Below are 19238 nucleotides of genomic sequence, written 5' to 3' on the forward strand. Positions count from 1 at the left end.
ATTATAAAACAGCACAAAACCGTTTTGGTAAATGCATTACAAAAACTTGATAAATACATTAAAAGGCATCACTCCAAATTACATTAAAACACATGAAAGGTGTGATGTATCCAAATTTGCCAAGTGGTGCCTATCCAGGTTTCCTGACCCAGATGGCAATTTTGAGGTAGCCCAAGTGCACATGACAGAAAACACCATCTTCCAGGTGTAGGTGCATTTCAGGGCCCATCACCAACACTTAAGACTCCTTCCAAACTCCCTTCCCTTCAAGAGGAACTGTGCAGGGTATACTAACTCACTACAAGCTCTACTGTCAACTACTGCAGGCTAGAAGTCATGAAGGGAGGCGAGATTAAGACAGGTTGCTACTGCAGGTGGAAGTTCAGGCCCATCAACTGTTTTAGAAGTCAGCATCTAGCGTGAAGGTATTATCTGTGGTGCCAGACATAACACCCATCCTTTGGTATTCTCCTACACGTTTCTCAAAGAAGTTGGTCTTGCCCTCCAGCGAGATGTTCTCCATGAAGTCAAAGGGGTTCTCAACTCTGTAGATCTGCAGACAGGTAAAAAGCATATTGAAATTAGACTTTACCCAATACAGTTACCTTCATTCATTTATACCACTGTTCGGTGCAGTGATGCAAGGATGACCCATACAATTACTTGATCACTAAGGCGCCGAATGGGCAGCCAACAAACAGCCCTAGTCTCACCAAATACTTTCTATGGAAAAGAAGTTTACCTTCTCAAAACCCAGCTCCAGCATCAGTCGGTCTGCAACAAACTCAATGTAGGTCCTCATCATATCACAGTTCATTCCAATCAGCTTGACTGGCAGAGCTTCTGTCAAGAATACCTAGGACAGGAATAGAACAATTAAAATAAATGAATTACTCTTTTAAAAAACACTTTACTTACCATATCAAAAATATTTCAATTGCTTTTTTTTTTTTTTTTTTTTTTTCAAAAGATGAATCAATTACCTGCTCAATCTCAACAGCGTTCATGATTATCTTCCTGACAGTTTCTTCTGATGGTTTGTTGACAAGGTGCTTGAACATCAGGCAGGCAAAGTCACAGTGCAGGCCCTCATCTCGGCTGATGAGCTCATTGGAGAAAGTAAGGCCAGGCATAAGACCCCTCTTCTTCAGCCAGAAAATGGATGCGAATGAGCCAGAGAAAAAGATGCCCTCCACAGCAGCAAAAGCAACCACTCGTTCACCTGAAACAAGTCACACGCAATTTTAAGTCTTTGACTAACAAGCCACTCATCATTCCTTGGCCTAAAGACCATAAGGTTGCAGAGTACATGAGGTTGGAACATACCATACGCTGCATTCTTGTTGCCAATCCAGTTCCTAGCCCAGTCAGCCTTCTGCTTAACACATGGCATTGTCTCAATGGCATTGAACAGGTACTCCCTGCAGGCAATCACAACAAAGAATTAAAAAAGAAACTTCAGCACCAACGTCATATGGCATTTGTCAAGGGTGTGTTTTAAGGCCTAAGCACTTATGCACCAGGGATTTGACACTTGTATGGAAATATCAGTTTTAACAAGACTATGATGCTTTCATTAGTCATTCTGATTAATGTAAGGAAATTGAAAATCTACGGAGAGGCTCAGACTTGCGACTGTTTCATGCCAGTGGCCACCAGTCAGCTGACCACATGCCTGCTGACCGGTATAAAGCCACCGACACTCAGCTCCCATTTGTAGCCGAGGTCCGTACCCCTGCGCGTCTCATCACAGCCAAAAAGTAGCTTGTGGTCAGGATATCATTTTGGGACTAACCTCTGTTTGTGGTCCTTGATGTAAGTGTCAATAAGCAAGCTGTACATCTCAGAATGGATGTTCTCCATGGCGATCTGGAAGCCGTAGAAGCAACGTGCCTCTGTGACCTGCACTTCCTGGGAAAACCGCTCCACCTAGTGGCAAAACAATGAACACAGGAACATTGAACACCCTTCCACTAGCCCGTCACACAAGCCAATGTCTATGCTTACCATGTTGTCATTGGCAATGCCATCAATGGCAACAAAAAATGCCAACACGTGAGAAATAAAGTGTTGGAAATTGAAAATCTAAGGAGTGGCTCAGACTTGCGACTGTTTCATGCCAGTGGCCACCAGTCAGCTGACCACATGCCTGCTGACCGGTATAAAGCCACCGACACTCAGCTCCCATTTGTAGCTGAGGTCCGTACCCCTGCGCGTCTCATCACAGCCAAAAAGTAGCTTTGTCACACACAAGCCCAATGACTCAATTTGTACAACGTCTATGCTTACCAAGTTCTCATTGACAATGCCATCACTGGCAGCAAAAAATGCCAACACGTGAGAGATAAAGTGCCTTTCTTCATCCTTCAGCGATTCCCAATGCATGAGGTCTTTGGAAAGGTCAACCTTAAAATATACCAGAGGAGGAGATTAGTGGATTCTGAACACATGGATATTTGTAGGGCTAGACAACACACACAACAAACTTACCATGTTGTCATTGGCAATGCCATCAATGGCAACAAAAAGAAACAAAGAAAACCCACCTCTTCTGCAGTCCAGAAAGAGGCCTCTGCTTTCTTGTACATCTGCCATACGTCATGGTACTGGATAGGGAAAATGACAAAGCGACGTGCGTTCTCCTTCAGTAGAGGTTCTTCAAAGGTCGCTTTTGTGGTCTTCGTAGGCTGAGTCTATTTTAAAACAAAGATTGAAAAAGGTCATCCCATCATTACCAATTAAGGATGGACAAGTGATAAAGAGCAACATCTATCGGTGTTAAAAAGTCAATATGCTCGCTTCAGCACGGCAGTCACTTCGCAGTTAGTTTAATCTTAGTTAGTAATATTAGCTGGATAAGCTAACTAGGCATCCTTGAGGTTACACAAGAAACTCATGCTGCCCCTCCCCCAATTTAGACCCTTTCGTAAGATCAGCAGGCTGGGTTGTGTAAACCAAGATAAGTCTTTTAAAAAAAACTTTTCTATACAAACAACAACAAATGTAACTACATCTACGTTGTCCAAACCACAGGGCGCCAAAGTATCTCATCAAAGGTTACTTAACTTCAACGTCAAATTATTTCACATTATAAGCAGGTTAACATTCGTTAATAAATATCAATTACCTCGGAATGTTCGAAGATTTTACGCGCTGTTTTGGAGGCCAACTTTCGAGTAGTGTTCAGGCTTGGGGGCTGGAAAAAAAATTAAAGCCAATGTTAACAATCTTTACGTGAGAACCTTAAATGTTATACTTCTGACCAACATTTGGTTAAGTTATACAAGAACCGTCCTAGTGAAGTAAACTAGCAGCCTATAGTCAGTAACTTCAACATCGACAAAGACGTTCTCTAACAGTACAGTTAACCTACTGGTCAGTATTCTACATACACACATGGTACATGATATTAAAAGGTTTTTACACTTACTGTGTTTTCTTTGTCAGTCAGGGACATGCCCTCAACTTTAGTAGAGATGATGTTCTCGTTTTTGGCCGAATGCGGGGACCTAGTAGATAGCATTTTCAAGTAAATGAAGAACAGCAGCGAGACCAATAAATACAACTATATTACAAATAGGCCTACGTCTTGTATTAAGGTATAAGAGTGTTATCTAAAATAAAACGTAAAACTAGACGTAAAAGAAAGATAGACGCGCAATCTAGTTGGAGACTAGCAAGCTATCTCCTCAGCTACAAGAATTCGAATGAAGGACCAAGGGTAAAGGTGTCCTGTTTATATCAACATTGGCGCTTGAAAAGGGCTTACCCAATTGAGTTCGCCCACCGACGTCATTAGAGCGCCAATCAAGCATTCGAAACGCTTTGCATATGGGGCTACAAGGCAGCTGGTCTGGGATGCCTGATGGGTAGGCATAACCACTAGGTGTCCCAGATATGGGACTCCTTCGCTCTCCTCCAATGGTTGAAATATAACTAGTTACTGTGATGGAATTTAACTTACATGGTACTTTTCAAAGTGGTATTTTTTTTTTACAGCAGTCAAATTACTGTCTATTAACGATACATTTATATATTTTTCTCTAAAATCTATTTCTATTGCTTTAATGTCTTCATGTGTCTCAGCCAAAAGCCTCTTCAGCCTTGGCTTATCTTGAAATCCAGTGGGGAGGTGTAGAGCGCTCACTGGACGTGCATGACTGGTGTTGTTGAGAAGTGTGTCCATGTTGGCCCATCAAATGGGGGGGAGACCATGGGGGCACAGTAAGGGACTCCTATGTCCACTCAGAGAGAGCTGCGGCACCTGGAGATGAAAGTGGAGTACTGTTGTTTCATAATCGTTGCATCTGGTTTAGCAAGGAGGTGAGAGAAGCTAAACGGCTGTACTCTCGAAGCTCCAACACCAGTTCCCAGCCAACGACGCTGCTTCTGTCTGGAAAAGGGCTTGGGCAAATTACAAAATGTAAGCCTATAGCCCATTCCACTAACGACTCACACTTGGCGAACGACCTGAATGATATTCACTGCCACTGTGAAAGACAATGGGACAGTCCTGAAACCATCCCCTGTGAGATTACCCACCAGCTCCAACCCATCAACAGTACCTCCCCCACCACAGCAGAGGCCTGCGCCTTTCCACAGCTGCCCACCTCAGAGCCCCCCCTCCTCCCCTACGAAAGTGAGGGACGTCGACAGACTCTTCAGACCCCTCCAACCCTGGACATTTATTTATTTTGTATTACTCTCTGAGGTATTCAGCTAGAGCAGAATGCTGCGGTCCATGAGGATCAAAACCTCATGCCACAAGACCAGCTTCTTCCAAGCTGCAGTTGGCCTCCTCAACAAGGCCCAGGACACCCCCCCCCCCCCCCCCTCCCCCCGACACGGACTCTTATCCATTCTTAAAGTCTCAATATCTGACTCATGTGATACATTAACACACATTACATTATCTTGCACATTGCACTCTTGTTTTGCACATTCCTGCATAAACTGCACAGTTCCTCCTTTTCATATTTCATATTCTGTAAATATTACAAATATTTGCCAAAGCAAATTTCCCGGTCTGCGTCAACCTAATAGGCAATAAAAACAATTCTGATTCTCATGATTCTGATCAACTCCTCATTCCCTGAACTAGGTGCGACCCCTGACGCACTTGTCTACTGTAGTTGTTGTAGGAAAGGCTGTGTGGAAATGAAATGCCCTACCAAGCACTGAGATCACAACATCATGCAGGCCTGTGCTGATAAGGACTTTTCTAGGCAGTTGAATGATGAAACGCTGAAATTAAAACGCACACACAGGTACCACAAACAAGAACAGACACACATCGTTGTGACTGTTTCACAGTTCTGTGACACTGTAGTGTGGAAAACAAAAAGCTGTGTCATTGTGCGGCTCATGCCTGATGCAGACCTATGGGAAACAACTCTTTTGCCAGGGCTTGTTGCCTGTCACTAATCACCTTCAGCCATGTTACAGGCTGGTCAGAAACGGCACATAAAAAAACACAGTGGAGGAATAGATTAGCCAAACTTCAAGGGGACTATGTGCCTTATGCTTCATTACCTACATTGAGGTACCTACCTTCAACATCTCTTTTGCTAAAAAAAAAAAAAAAAAGCTAAAACAGACGATGTTCAATGCCTGGCAATATTTCAGCTTGTATTAACTATATTTAATTTCTGTGCATCTGTTTTATTTATATTCTTGTATTTATATATCTGCACCTTATTCTTTAAGTATTTAAATGTACCTTTAAATGTTACTTTGCACCTTTGTCATTTACCAATTGCACCTTTTTCGCTAACAAATGTGGAGCCAGAGATCCAGTAGCTCGTTTTATTTGATATGGGAAAAAGCATTGCATATCTAAAAGTGAACATTTTAGAAAATACAGAGACAAACAGCGTACATTTCTAAGGGTAAATTCAATTCCAGGAACACTCAAAGTTGGAAACTTTCCATGGAAATAAACTGGAAAGGTTGGTTATTTTCACTTCCTGCATTTACCTTGTCATATATGACAAAACATTGTTAATACAAAAGTAATGTCTATTTAAATAAACGATTATCTATGATCACTCCACAAAATAAAATCCCATTCCAAATGTAAAATTAAAACATTTAGTTAAACTTCTCAACCCTCTGGTTTTAGCGTATTTCCTATGAAATTGGAGGAATGCACTGCACATGTCTTGGAGGACTACACAGTGCAGGGTTGAAATAACCCAATTTTAACCAAGATCTGGAATTGCTAACGTTAGCCACTTGCCAGCTAGACAATTTTGCTCGTACAAGAGGACTTCAATTAATTCGGTGGATTTGGTTTACAATAGCTAGCTACATCCTTTGCAAAGAAACACACCGTGTGCTGCATTCCAGACACCTTTATAAAATAATTTTTAATGACGTGTTTAATCGCTGAAGTTTAAATTTACAGTAATCTTTTATTTTCGATTAGTCGGCAAACTCGTGCTATTTTGAGGGGCCCGCTTGTCACTGAAAGCCACCCTTTAATGCTATCGAGTCCAAATTCATAACGTTACTTCACGCCGTACAGACCTCTGCCCTACTTACCCACAATTGTCACATTAGCGAACAAGTGACACACACAGAAGTCATGTTTGTACACGCAAGTCCAGGCACCCTCTGAAATATGCCTTCGTGCTCAACCAGCCAGCTTTCAAACGCAAAAACTGAATAAACTTAGTAATTGTAAAAACATCCAAGAATCAAGTATTGGCTGTAGTTTTATTAAAATGCTTCTCTATTTACAAGTTGAAAACTAAAAGTACAACATAAGGCAAACAACTACAATACCAACATAACAAAAAACAAGTCACTGTAAAAAAAAAGTATAAACAGGCCATTATAAAACAGCACAAAACCGTTTTTGTAAATGCATTACAAAAACTTGATAAATACATTAAAAGGCATCACTCCAAATAACATTAAAAACACATGAAATGTGATGTATCCAAATGTGCCAAGTGGTGCCTATCCAGGTTTCCCAACCCAGATGACAATTCTGAGGTAGCCTAAGTGCACATGACAGGAAACACCATCTTCCAGGTGTAGGTGCATTTCAGGGCCCGTCACCAACACTTAAGACTCCTTCCAAACTCCCTTCCCTTCAAGAGGAACTGTGCAGGGTATACTAACTCACTACAAGCTCTACTGTCAACTACTGCAGGCTAGAAGTCATGAAGGGAGGCGAGATTAAGACAGGTTGCTACTGCAGGTGGAAGTTCAGGCCCATCAACAGTTTTAGAAGTCAGCATCTAGCGTGAAGGTATTATCTGTGGTGCCAGACATAACACCCATCCTTTGGTACTCTCCTACACGTTTCTCAAAGAAGTTGGTCTTGCCCTCCAGCGAGATGTTCTCCATGAAGTCAAAGGGGTTCTCAACTCTGTAGATCTGCAGACAGGTAAAAAGCGTATTTAAAATTAGACTTTACCCAATCCATTTAACTTCATTCATACCACTTCAGTCCAGTGATGAAAGGATGACTCATACATTTACTTGATCACTGGGGCTCTGAATGGGCAGCCAACAAACACTTTCTATGGAAAAGAAGTTTACCTTCTCAAAACCCAGCTCCAGCATCAGTCGGTCTGCGACAAATTCAATGTAGGTCCTCATCATATCACAGTTCATTCCAATCAGCTTGACTGGCAGAGCTTCCGTCAAGAATACCTAGGACAGGAATAGAACAATTAAAATAAATGAATTACTCTTTTAAAAAACACTTTACTTACCATATCAAAAATATTTCAATTGCTTTTTTTTTTTTTTTCAAAAGATGAATCAATTACCTGCTCAATCTCAACAGCATTCATGATTATCTTCCTGACAGTTTCTTCTGATGGTTTGTTCTGAAGGTGCTTGAACATCAGGCAGGCAAAGTCACAGTGCAGGCCCTCATCTCTGCTGATGAGCTCATTGGAGAAAGTAAGGCCAGGCATAAGACCCCTCTTCTTCAGCCAGAAAATGGATGCAAATGAGCCAGAGAAAAAGATGCCCTCCACAGCAGCAAAGGCAACCACTCGCTCACCTGGAACAATTTAAACGCAACTTTAAGTCTTTGCTCTTTAGTCCAAGGAATGAGGAGTGGCTTGTAAAAGTCAAAGAGGTTAAACATACCAAACTCTGCATTCTTGTTGCCAATCCAGTTAATAGCCCAGTCAGCCTTCTCCTTAACACATGGCATTGTCTCAATGGCATTGAATAGGTAGTCCCTGCAGGTAATCACAACAAAAATAAGAATAAGAAAAACTTCAGCACCAACATCATATGGCATTGTTAGCTAAATATAAGTTTCAACAAGACTATAATCATGCTTTCATTAGTCATGCTGCTAAAGGAAATTGTAAGGAAAATTGAAAATCTTCGGAGTGGCTCAGACTTGCGACTGTTTCATGCCAGTGGCCACCAGTCAGCTGACCACATGCCTGCTGACCGGAGTAAAGCCACCGACACTCAGCTCCCATTATTAGCTGAGGTCCGTACCCCTGCGCGTCTCATCACAGCCAAAAAGTAGCTTATGGTCAGGATATCCTTTTGGGACTAACCTCTGTTTGTGGTCCTTGATGTAAGTGTCAATAAGCAAGCTGTACATCTCAGAATGGATGTTCTCCATGGCGATCTGGAAGCCATAGAAGCAACGTGCCTCTGTGACCTGCACTTCCTGGGTAAACCGCTCCACCTAGTGGCAAAACAATGAAGACAGGAACATTGAACACCCTTCCTACAGCCTTGTCACACAAGTCTAATGACTCAGTCTGTACAACATCTAAGCTTACCAAGTTCTCATTGACAATGCCATCACTGGCAGCGAAAAATGCCAACACGTGAGAGATAAAGTGCCTCTCTTCATCCTTCAGTGATTCCCAATGCTGGAGGTCTTTGGAAAGGTCAACCTTAAAATATACCAGAGGAAGAGATTAGTTGACCCTGAACACATGGATATTTGTAGGTCTAGACAACTTACATGAATCAAAGAAAATTAAAGAAACCCCACCTCTTCTGCAGTCCAGAAAGAGGCCTCTGCTTTCTTGTACATCTGCCATATGTCATGGTACTGGATAGGGAAAATGACAAAGCGACGTGGGTTCTCCTTCAGAAGTGGTTCTTCAGTAGCGTTTGTAGTCTTCGTAGGCCGAGTCTATTTTAAAACAAAGAATTAGAAAGGTCATCGATCATTACAAATTCAGGATTGATGCAGACCGACATTTTGCGTTGTTCAAAAGTTAATATACTCGCTTCAGCAGGGCAGTGAACAGCAGCCAGTCTTATGTTAGTAAAATAGCTGGATAAGCTAACTAGGAATCATTGAGGTTACACAAGAAACTCATACTGCCCTTCCCCCAATTGAGACCCTTTCGTAAGATCAGCGGGCTGGGTTGTGTAAACCAAGACAATGACACGTTTGATGTTATAACGCAGCTTTAAATGAATATGTTAGAAACTCAAAGTTACTCAAACGTATTAGCTATGTGCCCTGGTAACCTAATGATTCACGTGAAATACAAACGTTCTCAAAACCACTTGGCGCCAAAGTGCCGCGCATCAAAAGAAACTTAACTTTAACCTCAAACTATTTAATAATTTAACACCATAAGCAAGTTACTGTAGCCCAAGCTGATTAATTTAAAGTGTACGTTGACGTTCGTTAATGTTAAAAAAAACAATTACCTCGGAATCTTCGAAGATTTTACGCGCGGTTTTGGAGGCCAACATCCGAGTAGAGTTCAGGCTTGGGGGCTGGAAAGAAGTAGAAAGCCAATGTTAACAATCTTTACATGGGTGCCTTAAGTGTTATTTCACTTCTAACCAACATTTTGCTTAGTTAAACAAGAACGTTGTTAACCATCCTAGTCAAGTTAGCTAGTAGCCTAGTCAGTAACTTCAACATTCAATTCGACAAAAAAATGATCTCAAACAGCACAGTTAATCTACCAGTCAGTATTCTACATACCCACACGGTACTTGATATTAAAAGGTTTCTATACTTACTGTGTTTTCTTTGTCAGTCAGTGACATGCCCTCAACTTTAGTAGAGACGATGTTCTCGTTCTTCGCAGAAAGCGGGGTCCTGGTAGATAGCATTTTCGGGTAGATTAAGAGCAGCACCGATTTCAATAAATACAACTATATTACAAATACGTCTTGTGTGGAGGTAAACGAGCGTTGTCTAAAATAAAACGTAAAAACACACGTAACAGAAATAGAGAAGCGAGACTAGTTGACTAACAAGCTATCTTCTCAACTACAAGGAACCTAATGAAGACCTAAGGGAAAAGCACCCTTTATATTTCAACTTTGGCGCTTGAACGAGCTAACCCAATAGAAAAGGGGCACTTTAAATTGTTAGATTTCTGGCCAGTCACATCGCGACCTCGTGTCGCTACGTCACTTTCAGATTGCGGGAATTTCGAATGCCTTGTGTGTACCTTATGAAACGAATAAAGTAACGATGTTACGAAACAACAAACCTTTAACTATAAAAAAGGCGCGCTTTTGAGTTAGAGAAAATACACTTAAAAACTAAGTACAACGCTACAAGTCTAAATAACCTCATGTTGTAATAATTATTAAGGTGATACATGTAAATGTTAATAAACAGCTGATTCAAACATAGCCCTGGTAGACCGATGACAAGACTTAATAACCCTGTTCGAACTAGCAAAATAACTTAATTCGGGGACTTTTTTAAGTTATCATACAGTGTTCCCTTTATCTGACTCATAGGCAAAATCTCAAACCAAAGCAATAGAGCAAGATAAATCGTCTAAATGTGTTGTGTTTGGCACGTTTTCCCGCCACGTCGTTGGTAAACAAAAGTAGCTCTCTAAATTGCATTATTCTGTGCCTTAAAACATTTAGACTACATTAACTGCATTGCACTTGATCAACTCACTATGTATTTTTTGTGCTAGAAATGGAGAGCAAAGAAGGATTTTTAACAAGGACTTCCGCCAGTTGGCAAACTGTTTACAACGCATATGTAATTGCCATTCCCATACATTTGCATATTTGGACGCTATGTGAATAAAGACTATATTTATATGACCATTGCCTCTTATAGTTCAGTCAGACAAGCCATGTTGGGTGGTTAATGTTACTAAAAATCTAACAAAGCTCTAAGTCACCCATGGGGGCTTGGCGGGCAAAGGAATTTCCTGCATAGTCTCTCATTACAATACTTGCGTTAATATTATGTTAAGCAGTTATTGCTACATTTATATTCGTGGCTGTGTATGGAAGTATGGTACAATACAATCCCTGCAGATATTTCCCAAATGTACCTTTGTCCATTTCGGGCGCAAAATCGAGGTGTTGTTAGTCTCTCCTTACAAGACAAAAAAACTCACGATGCGAGTGAGGGTCATATTTGGAGTGTTGCCCTCTAGTGGTTGGCTGAATGTCATTCACACAAAGTATCGCTTGGCTGAAATCGAATGATAGAAATCTCTTAAGAATTATCTAGCCTATTACGGTTAAACTAAAGTCTTTAGCTCCTGCTTTCGGAACAACGTGATAATTGAGAGGGGGACTCTAGTTGGAGGTGTTTCACAGCATTTGGGTTATACAATAGCCTACTCATAGTCATGGACGTCGATTACAGTAAACATGATGTTCAGTACATTTATAGGCGCAACTCCACCACGGCTTGTTTTTAGAATGCCAACCCGATGCCTTTAGGTAAAGCAAAATCGCTAGTGTCCATTAAATAGTCCATTGTTTTCATACCAGCTGTTGGAAACTACTTTATCCGACGATCCGGCTTTTTAGACACCAGGGGGCGCAGGTTACTCATTGTTAGTTTAAACACCTATGCGGAGTTGGGAGGTAGGCTATTTGGAAGTTATAAATGGGCTTTTTTATTATTATTATTATTATTTTAAACAAATATCACCATGGTGGTGCAAATAAAATTAGTAACTATGGATTTGAGAAATGTGGCTAAAACGATCGACCTCGTGCCAGAACAGAATAAGATCTGTTCCAAATAGCTGCATTCTGTTTCAGGTGGATTGTCCGTAATATAGTCCTTCATACTCTGGCCTTAAAGTAATTATTGGCCAGTAGTTAAGAGTAGTTAACATATCTTACATGTGTTCATTTGGCCCCTGCTGCACGTATTCTCGCACCGAGGAGTCAAGCATGCATGACCCACGTTTGAGCTTATGCAATATGTAGGCCAATGCTGACGCGCAGCCCAAGTGACTTGTTATGGAACACAAAGGAACTCATTGCCCCAACATTTACATTTATTCGCACACTTGATATCTAATGGGAATAAAATGCTAATGGTTTTCAGTTAAAACTTTTAATTCCAAAGATGAGTGCTGGTGATTTTCGAATAGCATTTTTAGAGAGGGTGTTCAAAATGTGGTGTTGACGTCTTGTTTTCATGGGCAATTGACCACAACCAGCAGTGAGCTTTTTTTCCGCGCACAGCAACTAAAATATATTCCATTCATTGGTTCTGAAACGTTGACTATGAAGGATAAAGAATGTACCCTAATCTTTTTCTTATCTGGGGAAAGTCGGTCAGTAAGGCAAATGGGCGGGCATTGCGGTAAACCAATCAAAAGCCTGTAACCATGTTGCAATTCTACCCTTTCTACGATTGGTCGCGCCCCCTAACCATACAACCACAATCCAGTTTGATTTGCGGAGGCTTGTTACTGGGTGTTATTCAAAGACGGTGTATGGAGGACTGGGAGAAATCGTGTTGTGTAACAGGATACTTCATGTTAGTGAATAATCTCTGCTAGCTCTCCTGATACAACCATTCCCACTGTTTGTTGATATTTTCAATAAAGTATTTGGCCAGAGCGCTTTTTTTAATGAATATTTGTATTAGTGTGATATCACTATGCTATAGATTATATTTACAGTGTTAAGTTATAATTAGGTCGGTCCGGTTTTCCTGAATGTACAGTCCTGCTCACCATTATTGGCACCCCTTCATTTTTTGCATAACCGGTACAATATCTTCAGAAATAATGGAATGTACCACATTTATATCAGGATCTTTTAATTGGAGGTCCAAAGTAATTTAACAAAGAAAATTGCTTTTTCAACTTGCATATTGGTATTTCAAAGAAGAAACAGAAAAAAAATAATGTGCAGCAATAACATTACCCCTCTTTAACATTTGCTTGCACACCCTTTTGTAGTGATGACAGCCACCAAACATTTCTTGTAGCCATCTATAAGCTTCTTGCACTTCTCAGCTGGTATTTTCTCCAACTCTTCCTTTGAAATTTGTTCAATCTCTTGAACGTTTGCAGGGTTCTTTTCCTCAATAGCAGATTTCAGCTCACCCCCCCAAAGATGTTCAATCGGATTGAGATCAGGACTCATTATTGCTGGCTATTTTAAAACAGTACATTTTTTCCTTTTCAACCTTTCCTGCATGCTTTTGGATGTGTGCTTTGGGTCTTTGTCTTGCTGGAGGACCCATGATCTTCGACTCAAGGCAAGTTAACTTACACTGGGTAGGACATTTCGCTCTAAAATCTCTTGATAATTATCTGCGGTCATGATACAGTCAAGGCCTCCAGTACCAAATGCAGCAAAGCAGCCCCACAGCATTATGTATCCTCCACCATGCTTAACTGTTGGGAGGGTGTTCTTTTCCTTGTAAGTTTCATTGCGTTTGTCCAGGCACACTTTGGCAAAGATCAGTCGTTCCTTTATATGTCCTTCCTCAATGGTGTCTTCCTTGGCCTCTGCCCATAAAGCCCTGATTGGTTCAGTGTGTGGAGTATGGTACTTGTTGAAACCATGACCCCAGACTGTTCCAGGATGGCCTTTAGGTCTTTGGATGTTTGATGTGGTGTTTTATCCACCATTCGCACCAACCTTCGAAGACTTCTCTCATCAATTTTTCTCTTCCTCCCCCACGTCCAGGGAGGTTCTTGACAGTTCCATGCTTGGCAAACTCCTTAATAACATTACGCACTGTTGAAACAGGGATATCAAGGTCTTTGGAGATGGCCTTATACCCTTTGGAGGTCTCGTGTATGCTAATAATAGCCCTTCTGATGTCCTCAGACAACTCCTTTGACTTCAACGTTGTGACAAAGGAACAGGGTATAACAGGTGGCTTTTTAAAACACGGAAGTCATCATTCATTGGCTAATTCATTTCACATGGGCACAATGTATCACAGGTGATTCTCATGTGTGATTTACCACAGGTGAGTCATAATGTGTTTCCATACTGATTTACAACAAAGGGTGCCAATATCAGTGGCACAGCAAGCTTTACATTTACCCCCCCCCCCCCCCCCCCCCCATTGTTTATTGTTTTAAATTGTTGTTTATCATTTTCTCTTTATAATCAAACACAAATTCTCTATAGAAAAAAGTAGTTTCACTTGATTCATTTTTTCAGGAGATATTCCACGTTCTGTACTTAATCTTCATGGGTGCCAATAATGGTGAGAAGGACTGTACACAGCATACAACAGGCCTACAATGATGGTCCATACTTTTAAAAACAAATGTTTATTAAATAATATGCAAAGCAAGACAAGACAGTTGATGGTATCACATATATGAATACTGTCCACTTACAGATTTAAGCACATCAATAACATTTATGTATTTATATATTGTCATTAAATGCAAGATGGAGTACACATTACATTCATATATAGATATTATATACAAATATACATAGACAGACAAGGAGTAACAGATAACATACTGTAATGTGAAGGCTTTGGCAAAAAGAGTGCATAAGTTTGAGAAATGTACTTGTACAAAAGTAAACAAAAATCCATATAAAGAAAGTATAAACAACAATGTATTTAAAAATCCAGTGCAAAGTCAGTTTGTTTCTGTCCACTGTTGGAGTAGCAGCCATTTTGTTTTTGTCACTTATGTTCCCCGTGATAGATGCTCAATGGGATATTGTCCTGAGGTGGCCATACGGCCTAAGACTTGTTTTTAGTTTGAGGCGGGTACAAGTACACTGAGAGGTACAGAGGAGATGGTTGGTGGAGCCTTGGAAGCAGCCATTTTGTTGAGGTCACGTACTTCTGAGGTCCATGTTGAGGCCCTCTTGGTGGTCATATGTCGACGAGCGTGCTTGGTCAAGTGATCGCTTCGCATGAATCGCCGGTCACACACTGGACACACAAACTTCTTCTCACCAGTGTGTGTGCGCCGGTGTCTGGATAGTTCATCTGAACGCGCAAATTTTTTATCACAACCTTCCCAGTGACAACTGAAAGGTTTCTCACCTGTTAAAAAAGCAAAACACATAAACAATTACTTAAAATTGATACTAGTTCTTGTTGCAGTCAATCCATTATTTATTTATCAAGACATATAACAGATCAGTTAGACCAACCTGTGTGAGTTCTGAGGTGTGCTTTCAAATGAGAGCTCTTGAAATATGTCTTCTTGCACCCAGGGAAGTTGCAAACATAGTTCCGCCTGCGAGAGAAGTCTACCTGTGTGGAGGGTCCGTTCTGACCTGAGGGCATGTATACTGGAGCGGGGGCTAGGGGAAGAAGCTTTGTGTTGCCCAGAGTTACCACACTCTGTGACCCAGGCTGTGACTGAGACAAGGAGGACTGAGGTACCACAAACATCACGGTCCCCTGGCCCACAGGAGAACCCACAAGAACCTGCTGGGGGTAGGAAGAGGGCGACTGGGGAAGAATGGGCTTTGGGCCGTTGGTGGTTTGCATTTGAACTGGTGCCTGGACAAACGCAGAGATTATCCCCGTTTGGCCATTCACTGGAAAAACCTGGCAGAGGACTTGGGAACTGGACATGGAACACTGGGGCAAGGTATTGAGCTGGGAGGGTGAGACTGGAGGAGGTGGCGACGCAGTGAAAGGGCCTTGTGATTCAGAGGGGGGTTTGGTAAAAACCTCCATCCCTGGCCCAGCCCAAGGGCTGCTCTGTGCCTCAGGTTGCAGGGGGACCATCGGGGACAATGTAAAGCTCCCCCAGGCCTCTAGTTGCTGTCCCTGGTTCTCTGCCTCCACCAGTGTCACCTGTTGTCCTGTGGAATCAGGTGGAATGTGGGCAGTGAATAGTCTGTCTGCTGTGTGGCGGATGACACTAGTTGCCATGGCTCTGCATTGTGACCCTGCCGTAGTCTCCTGGGTTAATGGTGAAGCAGGTGAGGTGATGGTGCCTGGCTGTAAACCAGTGTGGTTGGCATTTCTACCAGGCAGAGCTGAGCAGAGCCGGGGCTGTGGTAAGACTGACCGTGGGCCTGAGAGGGTTTGGACAGTGGTGGTCGAGGTCTCGGGAAAGCTGGGGCTGTGAGGTGGAGTCATACACTATAAGGGAAGAACAAGGAAATATGTTAGACATCAAATAAACAGAAAAAAACACGACTACATCAAATTGATTTTTTTGTGTGTCACATGACATGCCATGACAAGACACATTATAAGATCATTATTGGGAAAAGGATTTAGGATCCTTAGTTCCGCATGTTCTTACCAGTGAGGACAGTGAGACCATGTCTTTGGGGGACTCAGTGACCTCAGGATGCAGTACCAATGAGTCACAGGAGTCTGAGGTTGGAGTGAGAGGGCGTGGTTTGTGTGATCTTTGAACCCATGAGCTCATGCAGACCAGAGCTTCAGCAGCTTCCAGATCGTGATGTTCCAGTATGCTAGAGCAGGACCTCTCGCTGTCATGTCGGTTCCTCTCCATTTCCACTGCACAGTATGTTGTGTCTACCTGAGGGGTACAGCATCAACAAAACCTTTGTGAATACAGCACAGGGCTAAGCTTTAATTAATCAATAGTCATTAGAGGTCAGAGTGATCACAAATATAAACCCACTAATCCAGGAGAGGATTTGGTCTATTCAGAAAATAGTTGAATGCAGTACGCAATGCATCAAAATGCTTGGTCAACTCTGGCGCACAAAGCACCTCTCCTGTAGCGCATAGAGTGACACTGTATACTACCTATTCTGCAAGTTACTCAGTGGCCTATGAGGCATCTGCTAAATGCACAACTGCATGTATAGCTCCCGCCGCTCAGGGGCAGGAGTGAGAAGGGGGGGGGGGGGGGGGGGTGCTCGACAGTTAGCGCGGCAACACCCAGCGTCTCACATAACATTTGACTATGAGACCGGGAACCTCCCATCTCCAGAAATAGATTAAACAGTGACGTGCTCTCTAACCGAACGGGCCATGTGAGTGCAACGGCGGTGGTGCAGGGGTGGAACCCGCATCAGGAAGTATTGAATTAAGGTTACACCTCCATTTGTTATAACTCTCTACTGCAAATTACCGAAAAGACCACCAAAAAACATATATGACATACAATTATAAATTATATGCTGTCCATAGCTCCGGAGGCCAAAGTAATGTTTCAGTTTCAACTTAACATTAATGTCCCCCCATGATAAAAACAAATCTAGTCATGAATCACAGTGCTAACTAAACAAGACCACACCGCTACTTCATATGTTGACTACATATTTGATTGTAAAATTGCCTATAAAAAGGAGGGGGGCCTTAGGTTCATGCTAGCCTATACACAAGAATGTTTTTTTGCGACAGCTTTTCCCCAGTGTTCCCCTTTGGCTATAACCATTTAGGAAGTATTGATGGATACCGAACACAGAGATGCAATATATTTAATTTTTCGAAGTTGGATTTAAAAGGTTTAACAACACATCTTTACTCTTGACCTTAATTTAGACATCTCATTAAGTGTAATAGGTTCCTGGGGTATAGATGGGATGTTTGAAGCATGCAAGCTGGACACATCATATTGCAATGTTAAGGCAAAACAATGCTCAGACAGCCCACTACAGATGCGCAAACAGCAAACTACAACCCACTTTCAGTGACCAGTTTTTATCAACTCACCCGACAGGACTCCGAGACCAGACCTGACGCAAAAGTCAGCATATGGAGCAAAAACAACCTCTTGATATATTAAAAGTCAACAAAGAAAAGAGACAATTGCCCTGCGACTCTACTCCGTGTGTCCTAAGCTCATAAGTGTAACCACTTTAAGCGGCAGCGTCCAACCTCAGCTGAGTGAATCAAGTGGGGAGACGTAAAAAAAAAGAAAGTCAGAAAAAAACAGAAACAAAATTCATTGCAGAATAGCGGGTGGTAACATGTTACCAATCAAAAAACAAAGGTGTAGCGGCTGTCAGCCAATGGGAGGGAATGTAGCGCGTGATCAGTACGTGATCGAAGGCCGATTGGAGGAAAGAGGGTGCGTGGCTGTTGGGGGGCGTAACTTAGGAGTCAGCGGTGTCAGAGTAAACCCGATGAACTCGGTTCGCGAAGACTGGGGGAAAGGTCGGAGCGGCGAACAAGCGGAATTGTGAGATACTTGCACGCGTCTGGCTTGCAATGCCAGGGAAACGAGTCATGCGCAGCCGGAGATCGCATAAAGTGCTACATTGTACCCGTAACGTGTTCCTTATAATAACAAAGACGGGGAAACGGATAACAATAAAGTGTTATTAGGCGCGATTGTTGTTGCCTATCTACAGTCATGGTAGCCTACTTTAATTTGTAGTAGTCATTAGGTCACTAGCGACAGGGCACATGTTTGGCATCAACAGACATAGGAAAACACCCCAGTGACTTCGTTTGTTTTGGGCTTTCTCTCCGCTTCAAGTTTAATGTTTGACCGTAAAAGTTACCATGGAGATAATCGATACTAGCCTACTTCGGTTTATTACAAACGGCTTGAAAATAGGCTATACGGATTTGTAATAACAATAATCAACAATTTAGTTTGAAACTTTTAACATTTTCTAAAAACACACTGAAAAGAATAAATGTTATATAATATAGCCTATTGTTTACTTATACTTGTTTGGCTGTTCTTAATACCTCATCTGTTTGATCAATGAATTCCCACCAGTTAGCTCACCAGCTGTTTCTGTCTTGAAGCTTTACAAGACATTGATGAGTTGTAAACCATCCTTAAAGAAACCCAAGCTGTGTTGGACGTCTTTGTTGCAGCTGTAATTTAACTCCTAGACTTTTTTAATGTTATAGACCGTTTATAGCAGACAGGACATGAATGGTCTTGTGTGGGACTGGTGGAAAGATCATCAAGTCTGTAAATCAGAGCAACTGTAGCGACGGACTTCAGGACAATTGTAGTTTGTTGTGGTTTTAAGCATTTAGAGTAGGCATAGATGTAAAAGTCTTTGTTGTAGGCTACTCATTCGAGTTTGATATGGAATCTAAATGGCGATAGATATTAATTTCTGGTTGGAAGGATGGTTGTCAGTAT

The 19238-nt window shown here is 41.9% G+C and overlaps 3 protein-coding genes across 8 annotated transcripts; all 3 read right to left on the reverse strand.

Moving 5' to 3' along the window:
* Positions 1-400: 400 nt before the first annotated feature.
* LOC308360143 (ribonucleoside-diphosphate reductase subunit M2-like) lies at positions 401-3523 on the reverse strand (the record flags this gene model as incomplete). Of its 3 annotated transcripts, none has more annotated exons than XM_080831920.1 (9): positions 401-553; positions 743-856; positions 984-1222; positions 1327-1421; positions 1796-1929; positions 2290-2406; positions 2547-2687; positions 3128-3196; positions 3431-3523. In XM_080831920.1, 9 exons carry the CDS (start codon positions 3521-3523, stop codon positions 401-403), a joined length of 1155 nt encoding a protein of 384 aa, XP_080688046.1. The 3 variants fall into 3 exon arrangements, with proteins under 3 accessions (XP_080688046.1, XP_080688045.1, XP_080688044.1); XM_080831919.1 differs by having other exon boundaries at positions 2547-2690; XM_080831918.1 differs by having other exon boundaries at positions 2547-2693.
* Positions 3524-6947: 3424 nt separating this feature from the next.
* rrm2 (ribonucleotide reductase M2 polypeptide) lies at positions 6948-10077 on the reverse strand (the record flags this gene model as incomplete). Of its 3 annotated transcripts, none has more annotated exons than XM_080832692.1 (9): positions 6948-7386; positions 7552-7665; positions 7785-8023; positions 8113-8207; positions 8541-8674; positions 8772-8888; positions 8990-9100; positions 9670-9732; positions 9985-10077. In XM_080832692.1, 9 exons carry the CDS (start codon positions 10075-10077, stop codon positions 7234-7236), a joined length of 1119 nt encoding a protein of 372 aa, XP_080688818.1. In that variant the 3' UTR covers positions 6948-7233. The 3 variants fall into 3 exon arrangements, with proteins under 3 accessions (XP_080688818.1, XP_080688817.1, XP_080688816.1); XM_080832691.1 differs by having other exon boundaries at positions 8990-9130; positions 9664-9732; XM_080832690.1 differs by having other exon boundaries at positions 8990-9133; positions 9664-9732.
* A 4394-nt stretch (positions 10078-14471) lies between these two features.
* Positions 14472-18011, reverse strand: klf11a (Kruppel like factor 11a). Of its 2 annotated transcripts, none has more exons than XM_080831941.1 (4): positions 17843-18011; positions 16455-16697; positions 15343-16288; positions 14472-15232 (listed from the first exon to the last, which is right to left on the reverse strand). In XM_080831941.1, exons 1-4 carry the CDS (start codon positions 17882-17884, stop codon positions 14937-14939), a joined length of 1527 nt encoding a protein of 508 aa, XP_080688067.1. In that variant the 5' UTR covers positions 17885-18011; the 3' UTR covers positions 14472-14936. The 2 variants fall into 2 exon arrangements, with proteins under 2 accessions (XP_080688067.1, XP_080688068.1); XM_080831942.1 differs by having other exon boundaries at positions 16455-16693; positions 17843-17980.
* Positions 18012-19238: the final 1227 nt, after the last annotated feature.

Source organism: Sprattus sprattus (assembly GCF_963457725.1).
Source record: "Sprattus sprattus genome assembly, chromosome: 2".
In the NCBI taxonomy this organism is placed as follows: Eukaryota; Metazoa; Chordata; class Actinopteri; order Clupeiformes; family Clupeidae; genus Sprattus; species Sprattus sprattus.

Coding starts and splice junctions, on each gene's coding strand:
- klf11a (XM_080831941.1), bottom strand. CDS start 17,884: ATGCTGACTTTTGCGTCAGGTCTGGTCTCGGAGTCCTGTCGG. Junction 16,289..16,454: donor TGGTCTCACTGTCCTCACTG/GTAAGAACATGC, acceptor CTTCCCTTATAG/TGTATGACTCCACCTCACAG. Junction 15,233..15,342: donor ACACCTCAGAACTCACACAG/GTTGGTCTAACT, acceptor CTTTTTTAACAG/GTGAGAAACCTTTCAGTTGT.